Source organism: Dendrobates tinctorius, unplaced genomic scaffold, assembly GCF_039654945.1.
Source record: "Dendrobates tinctorius isolate UK_male_01 unplaced genomic scaffold, ASM3965494v1 ptg000387l, whole genome shotgun sequence".
NCBI lineage: Eukaryota > Metazoa > Chordata > Amphibia > Anura > Dendrobatidae > Dendrobates > Dendrobates tinctorius.
In genome coordinates, this window is record NW_027362053.1 from 257,396 (window position 1) to 280,343 (window position 22,948).

Below are 22,948 nucleotides of genomic sequence, written 5' to 3' on the forward strand. Positions count from 1 at the left end.
TTGGGCTCTAGGAAAAAGAAAGAAAAGGAGAAACTCACAACCTCACTACTATCCCAAATAAAGGTACTAGAGGAGAAGCATAAACTCTCTCAAGAAGCCTCTTTAGAAAAAGATCTTTTTAGACTTAGAGCAGAACTCAGAGAATTGTTGAGACAAGAATCTGAAAAATATTTGCAATTTTCAAGATTAAAAATATATACCCAGGCAAATAAGTGCGGTAAAAATCTGGCGAACTTACCGTATTTTTCGCTTTATAAGACGCACCTGATTATAAGACGCACCCCCAAATGTGGTGAAGGAATAGAGAATTTTTTAATAAATGGGGTCCGTCTTATAATGCCAGTGTCCGTCTAACAAATCATATAGGGTATATGTCCCTCATAGCCCCCCCACCCTAAAATTAGCCCCCTTAATCTGGATATGGCCACCTTATATTGAATATAGCCCCCTTGTGCTGGCACACGGGCCCCCTGTGGCTGGCACACTGGCCCCTGTGGCTGGCACACTGGCCCCTGTGGCTGGCACACTGGCCCCCTGTGGCTGGCACACTGGCCCCCTGTGGCTGGCACACATCACCCTGTGGCTGGCACACTGGCCCCCCTGTGGCTGGCACACTGGCCCCCCTGTGGCTGGCACACTGGCCCCCCTGTGGCTGGCACACTGGCCCCCCTGTGGCTGGCACACTGGCCCCCCTGTGGCTGGCACACTGGCCCCCCTGTGGCTGGCACACTGGCCCCCCTGTGGCTGGCACACTGGCCCCCCTGTGGCTGGCACACTGGCCCCCCTGTGGCTGGCACACTGGCCCCCCTGTGGCTGGCACACATCACCCTGTGGCTGGCACACGGCCCCCAGTGGCTGGCACACATCACCCTGTGGCTGGCACACTGGCCCCCCTGTGGCTGGCACACATCACCCTGTGGCTGGCACACTGGCCCCCCTGTGGCTGGCACACTGGCCCCCCTGTGGCTGGCACACATCACCCTGTGGCTGGCACACTGGCCCCCCTGTGGCTGGCACACATCACCCTGTGGCTGGCACACTGGCCCCCCTGTGGCTGGCACACTGGCCCCCCTGTGGCTGGCACACATCACCCTGTGGCTGGCACACTGGCCCCCCTGTGGCTGGCACACATCACCCTGTGGCTGGCACACTGGCCCCCCTGTGGCTGGCACACATCACCCTGTGGCTGGCACACTGGCCCCTGTGGCTGGCACACTGGCCCCTGTGGCTGGCACACTGGCCCCTGTGGCTGGCACACTGGCCCCTGTGGCTGGCACACTGGCCCCTGTGGCTGGCACACTGGCCCCCCTGTGGCTGGCACACATCACCCTGTGGCTGGCACACTGGCCCCCCTGTGGCTGGCACACATCACCCTGTGGCTGGCACACATCACCCTGTGGCTGGCACACTGGCCCCTGTGGCTGGCACACATCACCCTGTGGCTGGCACACTGGCCCCTGTGGCTGGCACACATCACCCTGTGGCTGGCACACTGGCCCCTGTGGCTGGCACACTGGCCCCTGTGGCTGGCACACTGGCCCCTGTGGCTGGCACACTGGCCCCTGTGGCTGGCACACATCACCCTGTGGCTGGCACACTGGCCCCCTGTGGCTGGCACACTGGCCCCCCTGTGGCTGGCACACTGGCCCCCCTGTGGCTGGCACACTGGCCCCCCTGTGGCTGGCACACTGGCCCCCCTGTGGCTGGCACACTGGCCCCCCTGTGGCTGGCACACATTACCCTGTGGCTGGCACACTGGCCCCCCTGTGGCTGGCACACTGGCCCCCCTGTGGCTGGCACACTGGCCCCCCTGTGGCTGGCACACTGGCCCCCCTGTGGCTGGCACACATCACCCTGTGGCTGGCACACTGGCCCCCCTGTGGCTGGCACACTGGCCCCCCTGTGGCTGGCACACTGGCCCCCCTGTGGCTGGCACACGGCCCCCAGTGGCTGGCACACATCACCCTGTGGCTGGCACACGGCCCCCAGTGGCTGGCACACATCACCCTGTGGCTGGCACACTGGCCCCCCTGTGGCTGGCACACATCACCCTGTGGCTGGCACACATCACCCTGTGGCTGGCACACTGGCCCCCCTGTGGCTGGCACACTGGCCCCCCTGTGGCTGGCACACTGGCCCCCCTGTGGCTGGCACACTGGCCCCCCTGTGGCTGGCACACTGGCCCCCCTGTGGCTGGCACACTGGCCCCCCTGTGGCTGGCACACTGGCCCCCCTGTGGCTGGCACACATCACCCTGTGGCTGGCACACTGGCCCCCCTGTGGCTGGCACACATCACCCTGTGGCTGGCACACAGGCCCCCCTGTGGCTGGCACACTGGCCCCCCTGTGGCTGGCACACTGGCCCCCCTGTGGCTGGCACACTGGCCCCCCTGTGGCTGGCACACTGGCCCCCCTGTGGCTGGCACACTGGCCCCTGTGGCTGGCACACTGGCCCCTGTGGCTGGCACACATCACCCTGTGGCTGGCACACTGGCCCCTGTGGCTGGCACACATCACCCTGTGGCTGGCACACTGGCCCCCTGTGGCTGGCACACATCACCCTGTGGCTGGCACACTGGCCCCCCTGTGGCTGGCACACTGGCCCCCCTGTGGCTGGCACACATCACCCTGTGTTAGATATCGCCTCCATGCTGCTGCTTTTAGTAAAATAAACTCTTTCCTTACCTTCTCAGCGCTGTCCCTCCTCGTGTCTCCCTCAGTGTGGTTGAGCTCCTCCTCCACTTCCTGGTTCTCAGAGCCGGTCATGTGATCAGCACAGCAGAGTGCTGATGACAGCAGCAGCAGAGACACCGGGAGATCAGCGCTGGAGGAGGTAAGGAAAGAGTTTTTTATTTTACTATGGGCAGCAGCATGGGGGCGATATCTAACACAGGGGATCATGTGCGATCAAAGGAGGGCGCAGGCAGCTATAATATGCACCGCTCCCCCTGCCAGTCACCGTGGTGCGGTTTCAGCACCATGGTGATGGACAGCGGCAGTGCATATTATATGAGCGGGAGCAGGAGATCAAAGGCTCCCTTCGGCAGCTTTTACCAGCTCACAGCACCGCTCCAAAGCTGCCCCCACCTCCCCTGGACCCTGCAGTACATATATATATATACACCCCCTCCCCCGTATATTCGGATTATAAGACGCACCCCCTACTTTCCCCCAAAATTTGGGGGAACAAAAGTGCGTCTTATAAAGCGAAAAATACGGTAGTTAAAAAAAAAAAAAAATTAATTCAGCTTATATACAAAAAATTAAAGACTCTCGAGATCAATTGCACCACAAAACGGAGGAAATGGATATTTTTAGTTTATTTTATTCAAATCTTTATAACTTAAAAACAAAATACTCCACAGATCAGAAAAGGAAATCTGAACTCATGAATAATTACCTACAAACAATAGAACTACCTAAACTAACACCCCAGCAAATACACTCTCTAGATAACCCAATCACAATGGATGAACTTGAATCTGCCATTAAAACAAGCCCCAAAGGGAAAACTCCAGGCCCAGATGGATACTCTATGAAGTACTATAAAATTTTCAGAGAAGAACTCGCCCCATACCTACTGAAATATTTTAACAATATAACTAGAACAAATACATTTAAAACGGAAGCACTCTCAGCCCATATTGCTCTTATCCCGAAAGAGGGTAAGGACCCAACCCTTTGTGGCAGCTATAGGCCAATCTCGTTGATTAACAAAGATATCAAGTTCTATGCAAGGATTTCGGCCAAAAGGGTACAGAACCTCTTGTCGGATTTGATCAACCTCGACCATGTGGGCTTTGTGGGGGGTAGAGAAGCCAAAGATATTATAAAAACCATAATTCATTTTACAAAATGCAAAAATATTCAAACCGCTCTTCTATCAACTGATGCCGAAAAGGCTTTTGATCGAATTGATTTGGAGTATATGGAAAAAACATTAACGAAGTTTGGCTTTCCGGACTCCTTCATAGGGAAAATCCTTGCTCTGTACTCTCATCCAACAGCTCGACTGAAAATCAGTAATGATCTTTCTCCTAGCTTTGGGATAAAAAACGGGACAAGACAAGGGTGCCCTCTATCCCCACTCCTATTTACACTCACTGGCCACTTTATTAGGTACACCTGTCCAACTGTGTGTTAAGACTTAATTTCTAATCAGCCAATCACATGGCGGCAACTCAGTGCATTTAGGCATGTAGACATGGTCAAGACAATCTCCTGCAGTTCAAACCGAGCATCAGTATGGGGAAGAAAGGTGATTTGAGTGCCTTTGAACGTGGCATGATTGTTGGTGCCAGAAGGGCTGGTCTGAGTATTTCAGAAACTGCTGATCTACTGGGATTTTCACGCACAACCATCTCTAGGGTTTACAGAGAATGGTCCGAAAAAGAAAAAAAATCCAGTGAGCGGCAGTTCTGTGGCCGGAAATGCCTTGTTGATGCCAGAGGTCAGAGGAGAATGGGCAGACTGGTTCGAGCTGATAGAAAGGCAACAGTGACTCAAATTGCCACCCGTTACAACCAAGGTAGGCAGAAGAGCATCTCTGAACGCACAGTGCGTCAAACTTTGAGGCAGATGGGCTACAGCAGCAGAAGACCACACCGGGTACCACTCCTCTCAGCTAAGAACAGGAAACTGAGGCTACAATTTGCACAAGCTCATCGAAATTGGACAGTAGAAGATTGGAAAAACGTTGCCTGGTCTGATGAGTCTCGATTTCTGCTGCGACATTCGGATGGTAGGGTCAGAATTTGGCGTAAACAACATGAAAGCATGGATCCATCCTGCCTTGTATCAACGGTTCAGGCTGGTGGTGTCATGGTGTGGGGAATTTTTTCTTGGCACTCTTTGGGCCCCTTGGTACCAATTGAGCATCGTTGCAACGCCACAGCCTACCTGAGTATTGTTGCTGACCATGTCCATCCCTTTATGACCACAATGTACCCAACATCTGATGGCTACTTTCAGCAGGATAATGCGCCATGTCATAAAGCTCGAATCATCTCAGATTGGTTTCTTGAACATGACAATGAGTTCACTGTACTCAAATGGCCTCCTCAGTCACCAGATCTCAATCCAATAGAGCATCTTTGGGATGTGGTGGAACGGGAGATTCGCATCAGGGATGTGCAGCCGACAAATCTGCGCCAACTGTGTGATGCCATCATGTCAATATGGTCCAAAATCTCTGAGGAATGCTTCCAGCACCTTGTTGAATCTCTGCCACGAAGAATTGAGGCAGTTCTGAAGGCAAAAGGGGGTCCAACCCGTTACTAGCATGGTGTACCTAATAAAGTGGCCAGTGAGTGTATATTGGTTATGGAAACTTTTCTACAAAAAATTAGCTAAAACCCCAAAATCCAAGGTGTGTAAGGTGTGGTGACAAAGAACATAAAATAGCCACATTTGCAGACGATGTTCTTTTTTACTTAAAAGACCCCTGGCAATCTATCAAACCACTAACTGAAGAAATACGTGAATTTGACCTAGTATCAAACGTCAAGATAAATCTTTCTAAGTCAGAAATGTTAAACATTAATGTCAACCAGGAAGATTGGTCTCTCTTATCTAAGAAATCTCCATTCAGAAATAACTGCTCTCATATCACATATTTAGGGACCAGGATAAACAACTCCATCTCCTCATATAATCTTAATTTTATACCTCTAATCCGTAACCTGGAGCGAGACGTTTCCACATGGAGGGAGTTGTCTATTTCCTAGTTTGGCAGAATTAATATCGTGAAAATGATTACTCTACCCCAAATACTTTACTACCTTCAGGTGTTACCTATTGACATCCCACAATCCTTTTTTCAAAAAATTAAAACCCTGATCTCCAAATTTATTTGGCAGAACAAAAGTAGTAGGATCAAACACCCAACGCTAACAAAAAGCAAATGCAAAGGAGGACTGGGTTTATCTGACTTTGAAAAATATAGACACGCCTCACATATGGTCAGAATAAGGGAAGCAATAATTTCTCCCCCTAGGAAATTGTGGGTCGACATCGAACTTAATCTTTTAAATAAGAATATTAACCATTATCTTTGGTCAACACCATATAATAAATTTAAATATTGTGAGATTGAGAACCCTTTAACTAAACTTACAATATCTAATTGGAACAGAACTAATAAAAGGTATAACTTTGTTCCTAGTATTTGCACACATACGCCATTATTACACTTCATCACGAATAGATATAGAGCCATTAAAAATAAAATAAAAAATCTAGGGATTTTTCCTTATATAGACATTGGCCATTTTATTCAGAAAAATATTTTCTTTATCGCCTTATTGGGGGACACAGATTACCATGGGTGTATGCTGCTGCTGCTAGGAGGCTGACACTATGCAAAACAATAAAAATTAGCTCCTCCCCGGCAGTATACACCCACCGACAGGCACCAAGCACCTCAGTTTTGTGCTTAGTGTCTGTAGGAGGCGGACCGGGATCTCCCCAGATCCGCAGTTAATAATCCATTTTTTCTTTTAGGGTTTACATCGAACTTTTTAATCTTTTCTCTTTTATTTTTCAGGTTTTTCCGTCGGGAAACAGGGTATAGTTATCACCCTGATTTCCTATATCATGTGGCTGAGGGAGCAGTGTGGTGTCACCCACATCGCAACTCTCAGTACCGCAGGCAGGACTTTTTCCCTATCACCTTCCGGTGATAAGGGTTGTGGACAGGTGGCTGGTCCTTGCCGAATCCCCCTCCTCACCCCTTTCTCGGGACAGGGCTGAGAGGAAGACGGCGATCGCAGGAGGTTCAAGCCGTCTTCTGCAGGATGCGGGTACAGAGGACCCCAGCGGCCTGCCTGTTCTCCGTGGGCCCCTGTGGTCATCCTCTTCAGGGACGTCAGGTAAGTGCCTGTACGTTCCCTCCGGCCCCGCATAAGCTTCCGTGAATGGGAGAAGTTGGACCTTGGTGAGCTCAGGTCCACAGTTATTTGAATCTCCCGCCCTCTCTGCCTGCCGCCCGCTCACACAGCCGCTTGCGTCTCACCCTCCCCCTGCACTAGTCAGGGAGACACTGGGGATTCCCCCACAGCAGCGTCACAAGCAGCAGGGCCACTGTCAGTTCGGCACCGTTATGTCGGCGTTTCCTTCACAATTGCTAGGCATGGGGCTGCGGCGTCTTCCTTTCACTTTCCTTCAGCGTGCTCCCTCCTCCCTTCCTGAGCGCGTTCTTTTCAGCGCGCCTTTACTAGCCCATCACAGGGCTCCTTTTCTTTTGATATGCCAGCCTCCCCCTTCGGCCATGCCCTCTCCGTCGCTGTTAGCCAGTCACGGCGCAGCCGCTAAGCTCCGCCCCCAGCCTCCAGCACAAGGATTTCCTGGATTTTCACTCCTTCCTGCGCTGCTTGGGGGACACCTCGGCGTTTTCTGCTGCTCGCCAGAATCTCAATAGGCTCTGCGGCAAAGATTAGCTCTCCTCGGCAGTTCTTCCCTAATTCCTGCGGCCATTCAGTGCATTTACTTATGCCCAACCCTTCAGGGGATCTCTGCTTCAGGCCCACCGCTACCTATTACGCCTGTGCGCGCTGTAAAAAGAAGTGGGCATCGGGTCGGTCGTCCCCATTCTGCCCCCCCTGTAGTCCTTCAAATATGTCAGCATCTCAGGAGCGCACAGAGTCCCGGGCTGAGGACACTCTCCCTTCCCCCCTCCCCCCGGAGTGGGCCGTTGTAATGTCTCAGTCAGTATCTGACTTGACAAAAGTATCACAGTAGCTGGTCCAGGTCTTAGAACGATTACCTCAGCTATCTACAGCCACCTGTTCCCCGACCGCCTCTCAGGGTGAGTCGTCTGCACCTGACCACGACCTTCAGAGAGACAGGACAGGAGTTCTAGGAAGCGGGCTCTGTCTACTTCGTCCTCTAGCTCGCAGGGCCCTTCTGCTTCTCCCAGGTTTCCTTCTCCTTCCTCGGATGACAACCTTCAGTCAGGCGATGACTCTCAAACGGAACCTAGTTCAGAAGGGAACAGCGTTTCTAAAACACGGGACATGGTTGATAGTCTTATTTCAGCTATCTTCCAAACACTAAAAATTAAGCAGGATAAGACTCCCCCTCAGGAATGCTCTGTTCTCCTTAAACGAGCAAGACCTCCATCTCGAACCTTTCCCAATCACAAAGATTTCGATACTACCTTATCCAAACACTGGGAGCGCCCTGAGCAACGTTTCTCAGGCCGCAAGTACTTAGACGTACTGTACCCTTTTGACGCAGGCCTGCTCACAAAGTGGTCCAAGGCTCCCGAGGTGGATCCTCCAGTTTCCCGGATAGCCTCAAAAACGGTGCTTTCTCTGCCAGATGGGGCATTGCTTAAAGATCCTACTGACAGGCAGATTGAATCTCTAGCTAAGTCTATCTTTGAGGCATCCGGCGCCTCTCTCTGCCCTATTTTCGCATCCGCCTGGGTGGCGAAAGTCATTTCCGCTTGGGCAAAAATTCTTCGCAGGGGCATCTTAGCGTCAGCTCCTCAAGACTAGTTGGCGGATCTTGCAGATCAGGTTAACCATGCGGGAAAATACCTTTTGGCCGCCTCCTTGGACGCGGCCGGCTGCGTAGCAAGGGCTAACAGCAACATAGTAGCTGTACGCCGAGTCCTCTGGCTAAAGTCATGGAATGCGGACACTACTTCAAAAAAGTCTCTTACCAATCTGCCATTCCATGGCTCTAGACTCTTTGGAGCCAAGCTGGATCAGATAATTTCCGATGCCACTGGTGGTAAAAGCACTTCGCTTCCCCAGTCTCGACCGAAACGTTTTTTCAACAGAAAGGGTTTTCGACCATTCAGGCCCTTTCGTCCCTTCTCTGCCACGGAGAGATCTGCTCAACAAGATCGGCCGCCCTCCACCAGGGAGCGGGATCAGAGGAAACCTTCCTACAAACCCGCTCCTCGCTGGAGATCTAGAGGACAATACTCCAGGTCTTCAGGCGCCAATTCCGGCAGATTTTCTTCTAAGTGACAGGTCACCCCCACCTGGAATTTCTTCCAGGGTGGGAGGCAGACTTTCCTTTTTCGTGGATGCTTGGCTGTCTGTTGTCGACGACGCTTGGGTCAGAGAAATCGTCGCATCCGGATACAAGATCGAATTTGCTTCCCCCCCGAACAGACATTTTTTCCGGTCTCTGCCTCCGTGACAGCGGTCCCAGACTCCGGGTTTTCTGCAGGGCATTTCCTCCCTTCTTTCCGCCGGAGTCATTGTTCCCGTTCCCTCAAACGAACGGTTTTCCGGGTTCTACTCCAATCTCTTTGTAGTCCTGAAGAAAGACTGCTCCCTTCGTCCAATTCTGGACCTCAAATTGCTCAATCGCCACGTGAAGATTCTTCATTTCAAAATGGAGTCTCTTCGGTCGGTGATTGCTTCCATGGAACCCGGGGAATTCCTCTTCTCGGTGGACATTCGGGATGCCTATCTGCACATTCCGGTTTGTGTGCAACATCAGAAGTATCTTTGATTTGCGATTCAGGGAGACCACTTTCAGTTCACGGCTCTTCCTTTCGGCCTAGCTTCAGCGTCCCGTGTTTTCACGAAGGTGATGGCGACCGTCATGGCCATCCTTCGCTCCAGAGGGATCCTCATCATCCCTTATCTGGACGATCTTTTGATCAAGGGTTCGTCTCGCCAGGACTGTCTCCAGAGTCTTCAGATAACCCTGGACACTCTCGGCCGCCTCGGTTGGCTAGTCAACAAGGAGAAGTCCATTCTGACCCCCACCCAGCGTCTGACCTTTCTGGGCATGGAATTCGACACGAATCTAGCCCGTGTTTTTCTTCCAGGGGAAAAATTTGCGACTCTTTCCAAGGGCATCAGAACTCTCAAGAGGCCTACTCCCATTCCCATTCGGTCCTGCATGAAGGTCCTGGGGAAGATGGTGGCAGTACCCTTTGCGCAGTTTCATCTTCGCCCCCTCCAGCTGTCTCTGCTTTCAGCCTGGGACAAGACCACGATGTCCTTGGACCGTCCTATTCTGCTCCCTCTCAGAGTGAGGCAATCTCTCACTTGGTGGCTACGGCCAGCGTCAGTTCTCCAAGGGAGGTCCTTCCTTCCGCCTCAGTGGCAAGTCATCACCACCGATGCGAGCCTTCTAGGATGGGGAGCCGTGTTCCATCAGAAAGCGGCCCAAGGACGCTGGAATCCACAGGAGTCTCTCCTCCCAATCAATCTTCTGGAGATCAGAGCAATCTTCCTGGCCCTTCTTCACTGGCAGCCTCTCCTCTCCGGCAAGCCGGTCCGTATTCAGTCGGACAACGCCACGGCCGTGGCGTACATAAACCATTAGGGGGGCACGCGCCGCAAGCAAGTAATGTCAGAAGTGGCCAAGATATTCCGCTGGGCAGAACGTTACGTTCCGGCAATCTCCGCCGTTCATATTCCAGGGGTGGAAAATTGGGCAGCCGACTTTCTGAGTCGCCAGGGCCTAGCGTCCGGCGAATGGTCCCTGCACCCCACAGTCTTCAATCAGATATGCCACCGTTGGGGCACCCTGGATGTCGACCTCATGGCATCTCGGATGAACCACAAGGTGCCGCAGTTCGTAGCCAGGTCCAGGGACCCTCTAGCCGTCATATGCGACGCGCTGGTGACTCCGTGGTCCCAGTTTCAACTTCCTTATCTGTTCCCGCCTCTGGCCTTGATCCCACGAGTGGTCAAAAAGATAAAATCAGAAGGCGTACCAGTGATTCTAGTCGCTCCAGATTGGCCAAGACGGCCTTGGTACGCGGAACTGGTCAACATGCTCGCAGACGTCCCCTGGAGGCTTCCAGACCGTCCAGACCTTCTCTCGCAAGGCCCCCTTTACCACGAGAATTCTCAGTCTCTGAGTTTGACGGCATGGCCGTTGAGACCGCAATCCTGAAGGAATCAGGTCTGTCCAGCCAGGAAACCAGCCTCTTCCCGCATTTACCATAGGTACTGGAAGGCTTTTTTCCGTTGGTGCGATGATAAGTCTTCCCAATGTCCTTTTCTATCCCATCTATCCTTGGGTTTCTTCAGTCTGGTTTAGAAGTGGGTCTGTCCCTCAGTACGCTCAAGGGCCAGGTTTCCGCTCTCTCTATCCTCTTCCAAAGAGAGCTAGCTTCTCTACCACAGGTCAAAACCTTTCTCCAAGGGCTCTCCCATGTGGCTCCTCCTCAACATTCGCCAATAGACCCGTGGGATCTCAACCTCGTTCTTAGCGCTCTCCAGAAGGCGCCGTTCGAGCCTCTCCAGGACATTCCTTTGTCCCTTCTCTCGTGGAAGGTCACCTTTTTGATCGCCATTACATCCATCAGAAGAGTTTCTGAATTGGCGGCCTTGTCATGTCGTTCCCCTTACCTGATTCTCTATCAGGACAAAGCCGTCCTCAGGCCCGTTCCTTCTTTTCTTCCAAAGGTGGTTTCCTCTTTCCATATCAATGAGGATATCGTTCTTCCTTCTTTTTGTCCGGCTCCCTCTCATCCGCTTGAGAAGTCTCTCCACAAACTGGACGTAGTTAGAGCCCTGCGTGTCTATCTCGCCAGGACATCTTCCTTTCGTCGGTCCGATTCCTTGCTGGTCATCTCTGAAGGTCGCTAGAAGGGCCTTCCGGCTTCCAAATCCATGATCACTCGCTGGATTCGTTCTACCATTCTGGAAGCGTATAGTCTTCAGGGAAAAACGACCCCCTCCGGGAGTAAGAGCTCATTCCACCCGGGCTGTGGCGGCTTCGTGGGTTGTTCGTCACCAGGCTTCGGCCATGCAAATTTGCAAGGCCGCAGCCTGGTCGCCTTTGCACACCTTTACGAGGTTCTACAGGGTTCATACCCAGGCCTCGTCTGATGCTGTTGTTGGTAGGAAGGTTCTGCAGGCGGCGGTGGCTCACCGGCCGACCTAAGCCTTTCCGTTACTTTCGTTCCTTATTGCTGTTCCCACCCTTGGGACTGCTTTGGAACGTCCCATGGTAATCTGTGTCCCTCAATAAGGCGATAAAGAAAGATGGATTTTTGGTTCTTACCGTAAAATCTCTTTCTTGGAGCCTTCATTGGTGGACACAGCACCCTCCCTGTTTAAGTTGTACCGTGTTGGGTCTTAGAGTCCCTTGATGGGTTGGTACATATGTTTAGAGTTTTCTCTTTGCTTCTCCTACTGCTTTTTCACCAACTGAGGTGCTTGGTGCCTGTCGGTGGGTGTATACTGCCGGGGAGGAGCTAATTTTTGTTTTGCATAGTGTCAGCCTCCTAGCAGCAGCAGCATACACCCATGGTAATCTGTGTCCCCCAATAAAGGCTCCAAGAAAGAGATTTTACGGTAAGAACCAAAAATCCATCTATTTCTACAAGTGAGCTCAAGACCATACTTAGAGGTGTTATAATGTCAGAGACAGAGTTTGAAATTATTAAAGAAATTCAGATTTCAGATACCCAATATCTTCAATAATTTCACCGATAAACATACTCAAGATATCTTTTTTGACTTTAAAAAAAAATTATATCTAAAATCTACAAATTACTTTGTGATACGGGAGAACCTCCTAATTTGATTAGCAAATGGGAGAATTAAATATATCATTATCACCAGAGGAAATTTATAGACTTTGGAAAGAGATTCACTCCATTTCTACTTCAAAGAGATACAAAGAACTAAACTACAAGATTATTTCTCGCTGGTATAAAACCCTAGATACTGTCTCTAGGATTGACAAATCTCGCTCTTCTTATTGTTTTAGATGCAACTTACTGCCAAGTACGCCTGCCCGTATATGGTATGAATGTACCAAAATTATACCCTTCTGGAAAATGATATATAGTCACATAAAGAAGGTCTTTCGAACAATACCCCCTCTGACACCCAAACAAATCCTTTTGAATGTCCGTCCTGGGCTCAAATGTGTGAGTGATTATATTGTAAGCTCTCATTTACTTAACGCAGCTAAAATTCTCATCGCTAGACATTGGAAGGATACTGATCCACTTTCCTTATCAGAATGGGTAAACGAAGCTAACAATATATATTCTCTTGAAAAAACTCAACTAGCTCACCGCAAACAAGACAATTTAAGTGGAAGATGGTACCAATGGTTTATATATCAAAACAATATTAAGCTCTAACGAAAAGAATTCTAATGCAGCATTCTATTTATGCTTTATATGATTATATATACTTCGTTTTCAATAATTGTGTGAAAAGAGAGGCTCTCACCCAATGGGACTACCACCCCCACCCCTCCCATTCTTCCCCAACTTTACCTGAATCCATGTGTTTTCCCTTCTCACTTCTCCTAATCCTTCCCTGAATTCCTTCATTAAAGAAAACCTGAATGTTGATTATACTGACTTGTATTTTGATAATATCTTTGTAACAGCATTCTTAAATAAAGAATTTATTAAAAAAAAATTAATAAATTTTGCATCGCTTTATTCTGCGAGCTATAACTTTTTTTTATTTTTTTGCTGATGACGCTGTATGGCGGCTCGTTTTTTTACGAGACAAGATGACATTTTCAGCGGTACCATGGTTATTTATAGACATCTTTTTGATCGCGCGTTATTGCACTTTTTGTTCAGCGGTATGATGGTAAAACTTTTGTTTTTTATTTTTTAAGGGGTTCACTAAAGGGGTTAACTAGAGGGACAGTTTTATAGGGCGGGTCGTTACTAATGCGGTGATACTAAACGTGTACTTTTAGGCTGTGTGCACACGTTCAGGATTTTTCTCGTTTTTTAAACGTTTTTGTTGCGTTTTTCCACGTCAAAAACGCTTAAACGCATACATTAACCCCTTAACGACCGCCGATACGCCTTTTAACGGCGGTAATTAAGGGTACTAAAACCACAGCGCCGTTAATTCACGGCGCTGTTATTTATTTGAATAGCGCCCCCCAGTGTCGGATTTTCTCCGGGGTCTCGGCTGCCAGGGGTAGCCGAGACCCCAGAGAACATGAATCGGTCGGTTTTTACCGACCCCCGCTTTTGCGATCGCCGTTATTAACCCTATAACGGCGACCGCAAAAAAAAAAAGCCGCGATTTTACATTTAATTTCTCTCTCCTGATGTGATCGCACATCAGAGGAGAGAGAAATAGGGTCCCCGATCCCCCCCGGTACCTCTCCGTGGCCCTCCGTCCCCTCCCGGTGGTCCCACGTCCCGCCGGCATCCTCCGATGGGTGCCGCCATCTTGAAAATGGCGGGCGCATGCGCAGTGCGCCCGCCGGGAATCTGCCGGCTCCGGCTGGCAGATTCCACTCATTATTTTGATCACTATGATAAACGATCATAGTAATCAAAATAAAAAAAATAGTACATAACCCCCCCGTTTATCACTCCCTTATATAGGCCAATATAATGAAATAAAGAAAATATTTTTTTTTTTCAGTTTTGGGTTAGGGTAGGGCTAGGGTTAGGGTTGGGCTAGGGTTAGGGTTGTGTTAGGGCTCGGGTCACGACTAGGGTTAGAATTAGGGTTAGGGCGAACTAGAATTAGGGTTAGGATTAGGGATTAGGGTTGGGATTAGGGTTAGGGGTGTGTTGGGGTTAGGGTTGGAGCAAGAATTGAGGGGTTTCCACTATTTGCCAACTTTGGGGGTCTAAAAAATCTTGTGGAAATAAAAAAGACTTTTTATTTTCACGGCTCTGTGTTTATAAACTTTTGTGAAGCGCTTGGGGGTTCAAAGTGCTCACCACACATCTAGACAAGTTCCTTAGGGGGTCTAATTTCCAAAATGGGGTCACTTGTGGGGGGTTTCCACTGTTTAGGCCCATCAGGGGCTCTGCAAGCGCAACATGATGCCCGCAGACCATTCCATCAAAGTCTGCATTCCAAAATGGCACTCCTTCCCTTCCGAGCTCTCCCATGCGCCCAAACAGTGGTTCCCCCCCACATATGGGGTATCGGCGTACTCAGGACAAATCGCATAACAACTGTTGCGGGTATGATTTCTCCTGTTACCCTTGTAAAAATATAAATTTGGGGACGAAAAGATCATTTTTGTGGAAAAAAAATGGATTTTTTATTTTCACGGCTCTACGTTATAAACTTCTGTGAAGCACTTGAAGGTTCAAAGTGCTCACCACACATCTAGATAAGTTCCTTAATGGGTCTAGTTTCCAAAATGGGGTCACTTGTGGGGAGTTTCCACTGTTTAGGCCCATCAGGGGCTCTGCAAGCGCAACATGATGCCCGCAGACCATTCCATCAAAGTCTGCATTCCAAAATGGCACTCCTTCCCTTCCGAGCTCTCCCATGCGCCCAAACAGTGGTTCCCCCCCACATATGGGGTATCAGCGTACTCAGGACAAATCGCATAACAACTGTGCGGGTATGATTTCTCCTGTTACCCTTGTAAAAAAAAAAAAAATTTGGGGGTGAAAAGATCATTTTTGTGGAAAAAAATAGATTTCTTATTTTCACGGCTCTACGTTATAAACTTCTGTGAAGCCCTTGGGGGTTCAAAGTGCTCACCACACATCTAGATAAGTTCCTTAATGGGTCTAGTTTCCAAAATGGGGTCACTTGTTGGAGGTTTCAACTGTTTAGGCACATTAAGGGCTCTCCGAACGCAACATGGCATCCGATCTCAATTCCAGCCAATTCTGCGTTGAAAAAGTCAAACGGCGCTCCATCCCTTGCGAGCTCTGCCGTGTGCTGAAAAAGTGGTTTACCCCCACATATAGGGTATCAGCGGATTCAGGAGAAATTGTACAACAAATTTTGTGGTTGATTTTCTCTTTTAACACTTGTGGAAATAAAAAAAATTGGTTCTGAAGTAAATTTTTTGCAAAAAAAAGTTAAATGTTAATTTTTTCCTTCCACATTGCTTTAGTTCCTGTGAAGCACTTAAAGGGTTAATAAACTTCTTGAATGTGGTTTTGAGCACCTTGAGGGGTCTAGTGTTTAGAATGGTGCCACTTTTGGGTATTTTCTGTCATGTACACCCCTCAAAATGACTTTAAATATGATGTGGTCCCTAAAAAAAATGGTTTTGTAAATTTTGTTGTAAAAATGAGAAATCGCTGGTCAACTTTTAACCCTTATAACTTCCTAACAAAAAAAAATTTTGCTTCCAAAATTGTGCTGATGTAAAGTAGACATGTGGGAAATGTTATTTATTAAGAAATTTGTGTGACACATCTCTCTGATTTGAGGGCATAAAAATTTAAATTTTTAAAATTGCAAAATTTTCAAAATTTTCGCCATATTTCCGTTTTTTTCATAAATAAACACAAGACTTATCGAAGAAATTTTACCACTAACATGAAGTACAATATGTCACGAAAAAACAATCTTAGAATCAGCGGGATCCATTAAAGCGTTCCAGAGTTATAACCTCATAAAGGGACAGTGGTCAGAATTGTAAAAATTGGCCTGGTCATTAAGCTGCAAACTGGCTCTGTCGCTAAGGGGTTAAGCATCCTATTAGAATGAAATCCGCAATTTTTGTGCCCATGATGCGTTTTTTTTCTGCAAAAAAAACACATGTTCATTAATTTTGCAGAAAACTTGCGGATTTCATTGTATTAGGATGCTCCAGAAAAAAACGCAAAATATCAGCTAAAAACCCAAATAAAAAATTGCGGATTTCCTGGGAAGTCCGGTTTTTCTCAGGAAATTTCTGCATACGTGGGCACATAGCCTTAATGTGTTTTAAAAAAAAAAAAATTATTGGGGAATATTTTTTATTTATTTAGGAATTGTTTTAAAATTTATTTTTACACTTGATTTTTTTTTTTTTTTTTTAACTTCATTTTATTGGGACATCACTGTAAAGTGTCAGATCAGCGATCTGACAGGCACTGCAGAAAGACGCCTCCCTGCAGGACCCTGAAAGCCCCCGTGGCTGTCTTTGTTCCGGGGGCCTGCAGGGAGGAGACCCTCGAACCAGCGCGATCACATCGTGCTGTTCTGAGGGGCTCAGGGAAGTACGCAGTGAGCCCTCTCCCTGAGTGATTCTTCCCTGTGCCCCCGGTACACTGCGATCATGTTTGATCTATGACAATCAGCTTACACCTGGCCTCGATCAGCAGCAACCCTCCCCCCCCCCCCCCATGTGCGCCGCTGATCGCGGTGACGTACTATACCGTTCATACGGGCCTGTGGACGGGGTAGTATGTCAGATGTCAGAAAGGGGTTAAAAAAGGAGCTGGATGCTTTCCTCACTACACATAACATTGTGAGATATAGTTAAATTAATGACAAAAAACTAAAATAGGTGGAGAAAGGGTTAATTTGATGATCCTGGGTCTATTTCAACCTGTGTACCTGTATATACATTTTTTATTTTTCTTCCCAGGTTGTAAAGGAGTAACTGATGAGTCCTTGTTGTACTTGCGGAGAGCACCCAATCTGGCACTTATTGATCTTCGAGGCTGCAAACAAGTGACACGGGGAGCCTGTGAGGGCTTCATCTCAGACCTGTCTGTGAGCACCTTGTACTGTATGTCAGATGACAAGCTTATCCAGAGGATCAGCTAGGATGGAATGCATGGTGGAGGTTTGATGCAGGGGGATGCTATTGTGTTGGAGGATGCACAATGTCAATCACCACCTCCTCATCGGTCTCCAGATCTCTGGCCTCCCTCTCATTCCGACTGAAACAAGGAGCAATAATTGGCGATTTATCATCCCGCCCTCTTATGCCTATGGTGGGGCAATCATATGATGCAAAGACGTGGGCTATATCTGAAACGGGTATTTAAACAGCTGTTGCAGCCTTGATGGGGTCAGTCACTTTTAGGGCTGAAATCAAGACCTTTAGGACTGAATTCTCCATTGTCATAGAGAAAAGGAAGACTTTGTATTTTTTTTTTATTTGTTTTTTGTTATTTTTCTTTAGGTTTTGCCTCCTTAGTACAGAATAGCTCTTCGCCAGACAGTTTAATGGAAAAGACACCTGATGAGTGAGCGGGCAGCTCAGATTTGTTTTTCCCCTTCATGTTTTGCCGATAATTTTTTTTTTTTTTTTTTTTTTTTTTTTTTTACTATTTAATGCCTTCCCCTGTTGAGCATTAAATTTGTCAATAAGGTTTATTTCTCTGGGCGCTTGGGGTAGAGTGTGTGAGTACGAGAGAGGGACGGCTGCTTTTTGCTAAATTGTAATTGAGTTAATGTTATATATTTTTTTTATTTTTTAACTTAAGATTTTGGTTTGTTGCTTTTATTTTGTGCCCACTCCCTCTCTCTTGAGAACATGTGTGCAGAATTGCAATCTGCAATGCATTAATTCCACACACACTGGGCAGCCGTTTGTGCATATATACAGAAATATATATAAATATATACAGAAGCTGGTGTGCGCACACACATGGAGTAATGTGTGCGCCGGCTGCTCCTTTCCCCAGCCCGGGACTAGATTGTATAAAAAGAGCCTGGATAATATTTTTCTCTGCGGGAGCGGTCTCGCTTTCCCTTTTTGTTTCTTTTGCAATAAAAAAAAAAAAAAGAATCAAGAATGTGTTCTGTGTGGTTTGTACTTATTTCTTCTAGAAACTAGATGTGTATTTCCTGAAGGAAGTAAAGATAGTGCTTTGAAATGGTGCCCGGGCTGCCCCTTTAAGAGAGACTCGCCTGCTGCCCCTGCAAGACTTTCAACTCAGGATCCGTTTTAACTGTGGGTGCCTCTCAGGGGTCACTTTGGCCTATGGGGGCCCTCAGGGTCTGAATTGGTGGGCGGGGCCCCTCAGGGTCCGATTTGGTGGGCGGGGCCCGTCAAGGTCCGATTTTGTGGCCGGGGCCCCTCAGGATCCGATTTGGTGGGCGGGGCGCCTCAGGGTCCGATTTGGTTGCCGGGGCCCCTCAGGGTCCGATTTGGTGGGTGGGGCCCCTCAGGGTCCGATTTTGTGGCCGGGGCCCCTCAGGGTCCGCTTTTGTGGCCGGGGCCCCTCAGGGTCCGATCTTGTGGCCGGAGCTCCTGGGGTCCGTTTTGGTGGGCGGGGCCCCTCAGGGTACGATTTGGTGAGCGGGGCCACTCTGGGTCCGATTTGGAGGCCAGGGTGGCTCAGCCTCCGATTTGGAGGCCAGGGTCGATCAGCCTCCGATTTGGAGCCTGGGGTCACTCAGCTTTCGATTTGGCGCGCCGGCATTTAAGACTCCTTTCGGTGCGCCAGCCCTTTAAGAATCACTTTGGCGTGTCGGCCCTTAAAGAGCCAGTTTGGCTCACTGGGCTTCTAAATCCACTTTGGCGCACATTCTCTCTCTCGGGCATGCGTCTTGTGATGAAGCTAGATTTGCATTTGTGCTGTGGGTTTCGCTTTAAGAGCTGATATCTGCCAGAAACTCTGTCCTGGAGAGGTCATGTATAGTTCGTAGGCGTTGGCATAGTAACTGGGTGTGCCTGCGCATATCAATGAGCTTAACTGCCATTTGAATCGCCTCAGGGCATGTTTTCTCTGTGGCAACATTTTCCCATTGAAATGCATTGAGGAAAATGTTTTTTCAAACGCAAATTGCGCAAAAACTACAAATCCGATTGACACGAAAATTACTTAGCACACCACTCGACGCTGGCTTCGAAACGACACCTCAACGGAGTCTGTGCGTGTAGCGGTTCGGGCCGCATTAATTGCGGAAATCAACTGAATAATAATTAGATGTGTATTTCCTGAAGGAAGTACAGATAGTGCTTTGAAATTGTGTCCGGACTGCCCCCTTTAAGAGAGACTTGACTGCTGCCCCTGCAAGACTTTCAACTCAGGATCCGTTTTAACTGGTTGCCTCTCAGGGGTCACTTTGGCCTGTGGGGCCCCCCCGGTCTGATTTGGTGGGTGGGGCCCCTCAGGATCAGATTCGGCGGCCTGGGCTCCTCAGGGCTTGAAATGGTGGACAGGATCCCTCAGGGTCAGATTTTGTGGCCAGGGCCTCTCGGTCAGATTTTGTGAGCGGGGCCCCTCGGGGTCCGATTTTGTGGGCGGAGCCCCTCTGGGTCCGATTTGGAGGCCGGGGTCGCTCGGCGTCCGATTTTGGAGGCCGGGGTCGCTCGGCGTCCGATTTTGGAGGCCGGGGTCGCTCGGCGTCCGATTTTGGAGGCCGGGGTCGCTCGGCGTCCGATTTTGGAGGCCGGGGTCGCTCGGCGTCCGATTTTGGAGGCCGGGGTCGCTCGGCGTCCGATTTTGGAGGCCGGGGTCGGATTTGGCGCACATTCTCTCTCAAGGGCATGCGTCGTGATGAAGCTAGATTTGCATTTGTGCTGTGGGTTTCACTTTAAGAGCTGATATTATCTGCCAGAATCTGTGTCCTGGGGGCGTCATGTGAAGTTCGTAGGCGTTGGCATAGTAACTGGGTGTGCCTGCGCATATCAATGAGCTTAACTGCCATTTCAATCGCCTCAGGGCATGTTTCGTCTGTGGCAAAATTTCCTCATTGAAAAGCATTGAGACAATTCATTCCAATGACGGGAAAATGTTTTTTCAAACGCAAATTGCGGAAAAACTACAAATCCGATCGACACGAAAAATACTTAGCACACCACTCGTGGACGCTGGCTTGGAAATGACACCTCAACAGAGTCTGTGCGTGTAGCGGTTCGGGCCGCATTAATTGCGGAAATCAACTGAATAATTAGATGTGTATTTCCTGAATGAAGTACAGATAGTGCTTTGAAATGGTGCCCGGACTGCCCCTTTGAGACTTGACTGCTGCCCCTGCAAGACTTTCAACTCAGGATCCGTTTTAACTGTGGTTGCCTCTCAGGGGTCACTTTGGCCTGTGGGGTCCCCCCCTGGTCTGATTTGGTGGGTTGGGCCCCTCAGGATCAGATTCGGCGGCCTGGGCTCCTCAGGGCTTGAATTGGTGGGCGGGGCCCCTCAGGGTCCGATTTGGTGGGCGGGGCCCCTCAGGGTCCGATTTGGTGGGCGGGGCCCCTCAGGGTCCGATTTGGTGGGCGGGGCCACTCTGGGTCCGATTTGGAGGCCAGGGTGGCTCAGCCTCCGATTTGGCTCGCCGGTCCTTTAAGGATCACTTAGGCGCGTCGGCTGTTTAAGAGCTAGTTTGGCTCACTGGGCTTCGAAATCCACTTTGCCGCATATTCTCTCGGGCGTGCATCATGTGATGAAGCTAGATTTGCATTTGTGCTGTGGGTTTCGCTTTAAGAGCTGATATTATCTGCCAGAAACTCTGTCCTGGAGAGGTCATGTATAACATAGGCGTTGGCATAGTAACTGGGTGCGCATATCAATGAGCTTAACTGCCATTTGAATCGCCTCAGGGCATGATTTCCCTGTGGCAACATTTTCCCTTTGAAATGCATTGAGACAATGCATTCCAATGATGGGGAAAAAAAATTTTCGAACGCAAATTGCGTAAAAACTACAAATCCGATCGACACGAAAAATACTTAGCACACCACTCATGGACGCTGGCTTCGAAACGACACCTCAACGGAGTCTGTGTGTGTGTGTAGCGGTTTGTGCCGCATTAATTGAGGAAATCAACTGAATAATAAGAAAAAGTTCGGATTACAATATAGTGGTTTTTTCAAAAGCACTATAATAAGTTAGCAGCGTTCGGATTACAAGATAGGGCTTTCTTCAAAGCACTATAATAAGTTAGCAGCGTTCGGATTACAAGATAGGGCTTTCTTCAAAGCACTATAATAAGTTAGCAGCGTTCGGATTACAATATAGTGGTTTTTTTCAAACCACTATAATAAGAAGAAGCAGAAGAAGAAGAATAAATTAGCAGCGTTCAGATTACAAGATAGTGCTTTCTTCAAAGCACTATATTAAGGGAAGACAGGACATACAGGGGTAGGGAAAGGCACATAGGATTTAATTATACGATATCCAATAATCTATAATGTTATCATCATTAACCAATCCAGGGCGTTTAAAGCGGTTATGCAACCACCCACTATTGTAGGATCATATATGAATCCCGTGACCAGTTCTCAATTGGCTACGGAGAGCGCCTTAGTGCCTGATCCAGTCAAGCATTTGAGTGAAGCTCCATCTAGGAATGCCAAACCCTGAAGAAGGAATCCCACGTGTTTGGTTCTAGTTGCTTCTGTTCTTTCATATAACATAATGTCGTTCATCTTCTCTTTCACCATAGATCTTGACAGTGAGGGTGACTTCCACTTTGCCACAATGTGTATTTTAGTGGCCATATATAAGTAGTTTACTAGCTTCTGAAAGCTTTTTGGAAGCCGGGAAGGCCTGGTTCCCAGTAAAAGAGTAGAAGGTTCCAGAACAACCGGTCCACCATATTATACATCTGTGCTATCAGATGCTTCACCTTCTCTCAAAGCCCAGAAACCACCATACAAGACCACCAAATGTTTCATGTCACCAGATAATCCACAGCCCCTAAAACAGTCTCCCGAGACATTAGGAAAAATGCTATTAATTTTTTCCGGTACATAATAGACTCTGTGCAGTAGTTTAAAGGAAGTCTCCACAAGAGAAGTCTGTTGACTACCTTTCGATAGGGTGTCACAGCTACGATGCCATTCATCACTTGACTGTTCAAACCCCAGATCCTCCTCCCATTGTAACATATACTTCAATTTTTTATCATCTTGTGGAGAATTTATAGCATAGTAGATCAATGAGATCGTTCCCCTACCAAAAGGGTCATTTAGACATTTATTTTCAAAACTCGTTGCCCTGAGAGTAGTACCGCACGGGAGGATCTGCTTTGCAAAGTGGAAGATCTGGTTTAATCGCATTACCTCCCTAACTGGAGGTTCAAATATTTGAACAAATTCCTGTCTGTCAAGTAAGATATTAAATGGGGAACACAAATGTTTAGTATATGAATACCTTTCAGCTTCCACCAAGAAAAAATTTGTGACTCAAGGCCTGGTGGGAACAGGGGTTTTTGTAATATAGCTGTCAGGGGAGAAGGGCTTGATTGTAAGTTCTATTTAAACCGGACTTTCCTCCAAAGAAGCTGCGGGTGGGACTGTAAAAGGAGCCACATTCATTAACCCCCGTGGAAGTCTGTGGTCCACATTAGGCCTGATAAGGAGAATGGTTTAGAGAGAA

General features: G+C 48.6%; 1 protein-coding gene across 9 annotated transcripts in view; it reads left to right on the forward strand.

Moving 5' to 3' along the window:
* KDM2A (lysine demethylase 2A) overlaps nucleotides 1–17,828 on the forward strand; it is a 240,164-nt gene extending 222,336 nt beyond the window's left edge. For all 9 annotated transcript variants that reach the window (XM_073563336.1, XM_073563333.1, XM_073563331.1 and 6 more), the window contains one exon: nucleotides 17,260–17,828. In XM_073563336.1, coding sequence (XP_073419437.1) covers nucleotides 17,260–17,441 — 182 coding nt within the window. In that variant the 3' untranslated portion in view covers nucleotides 17,442–17,828. The remainder of the gene's footprint in view (nucleotides 1–17,259) is intronic.
* The last annotated feature ends 5,120 nt before the right edge of the window (nucleotides 17,829–22,948 follow it).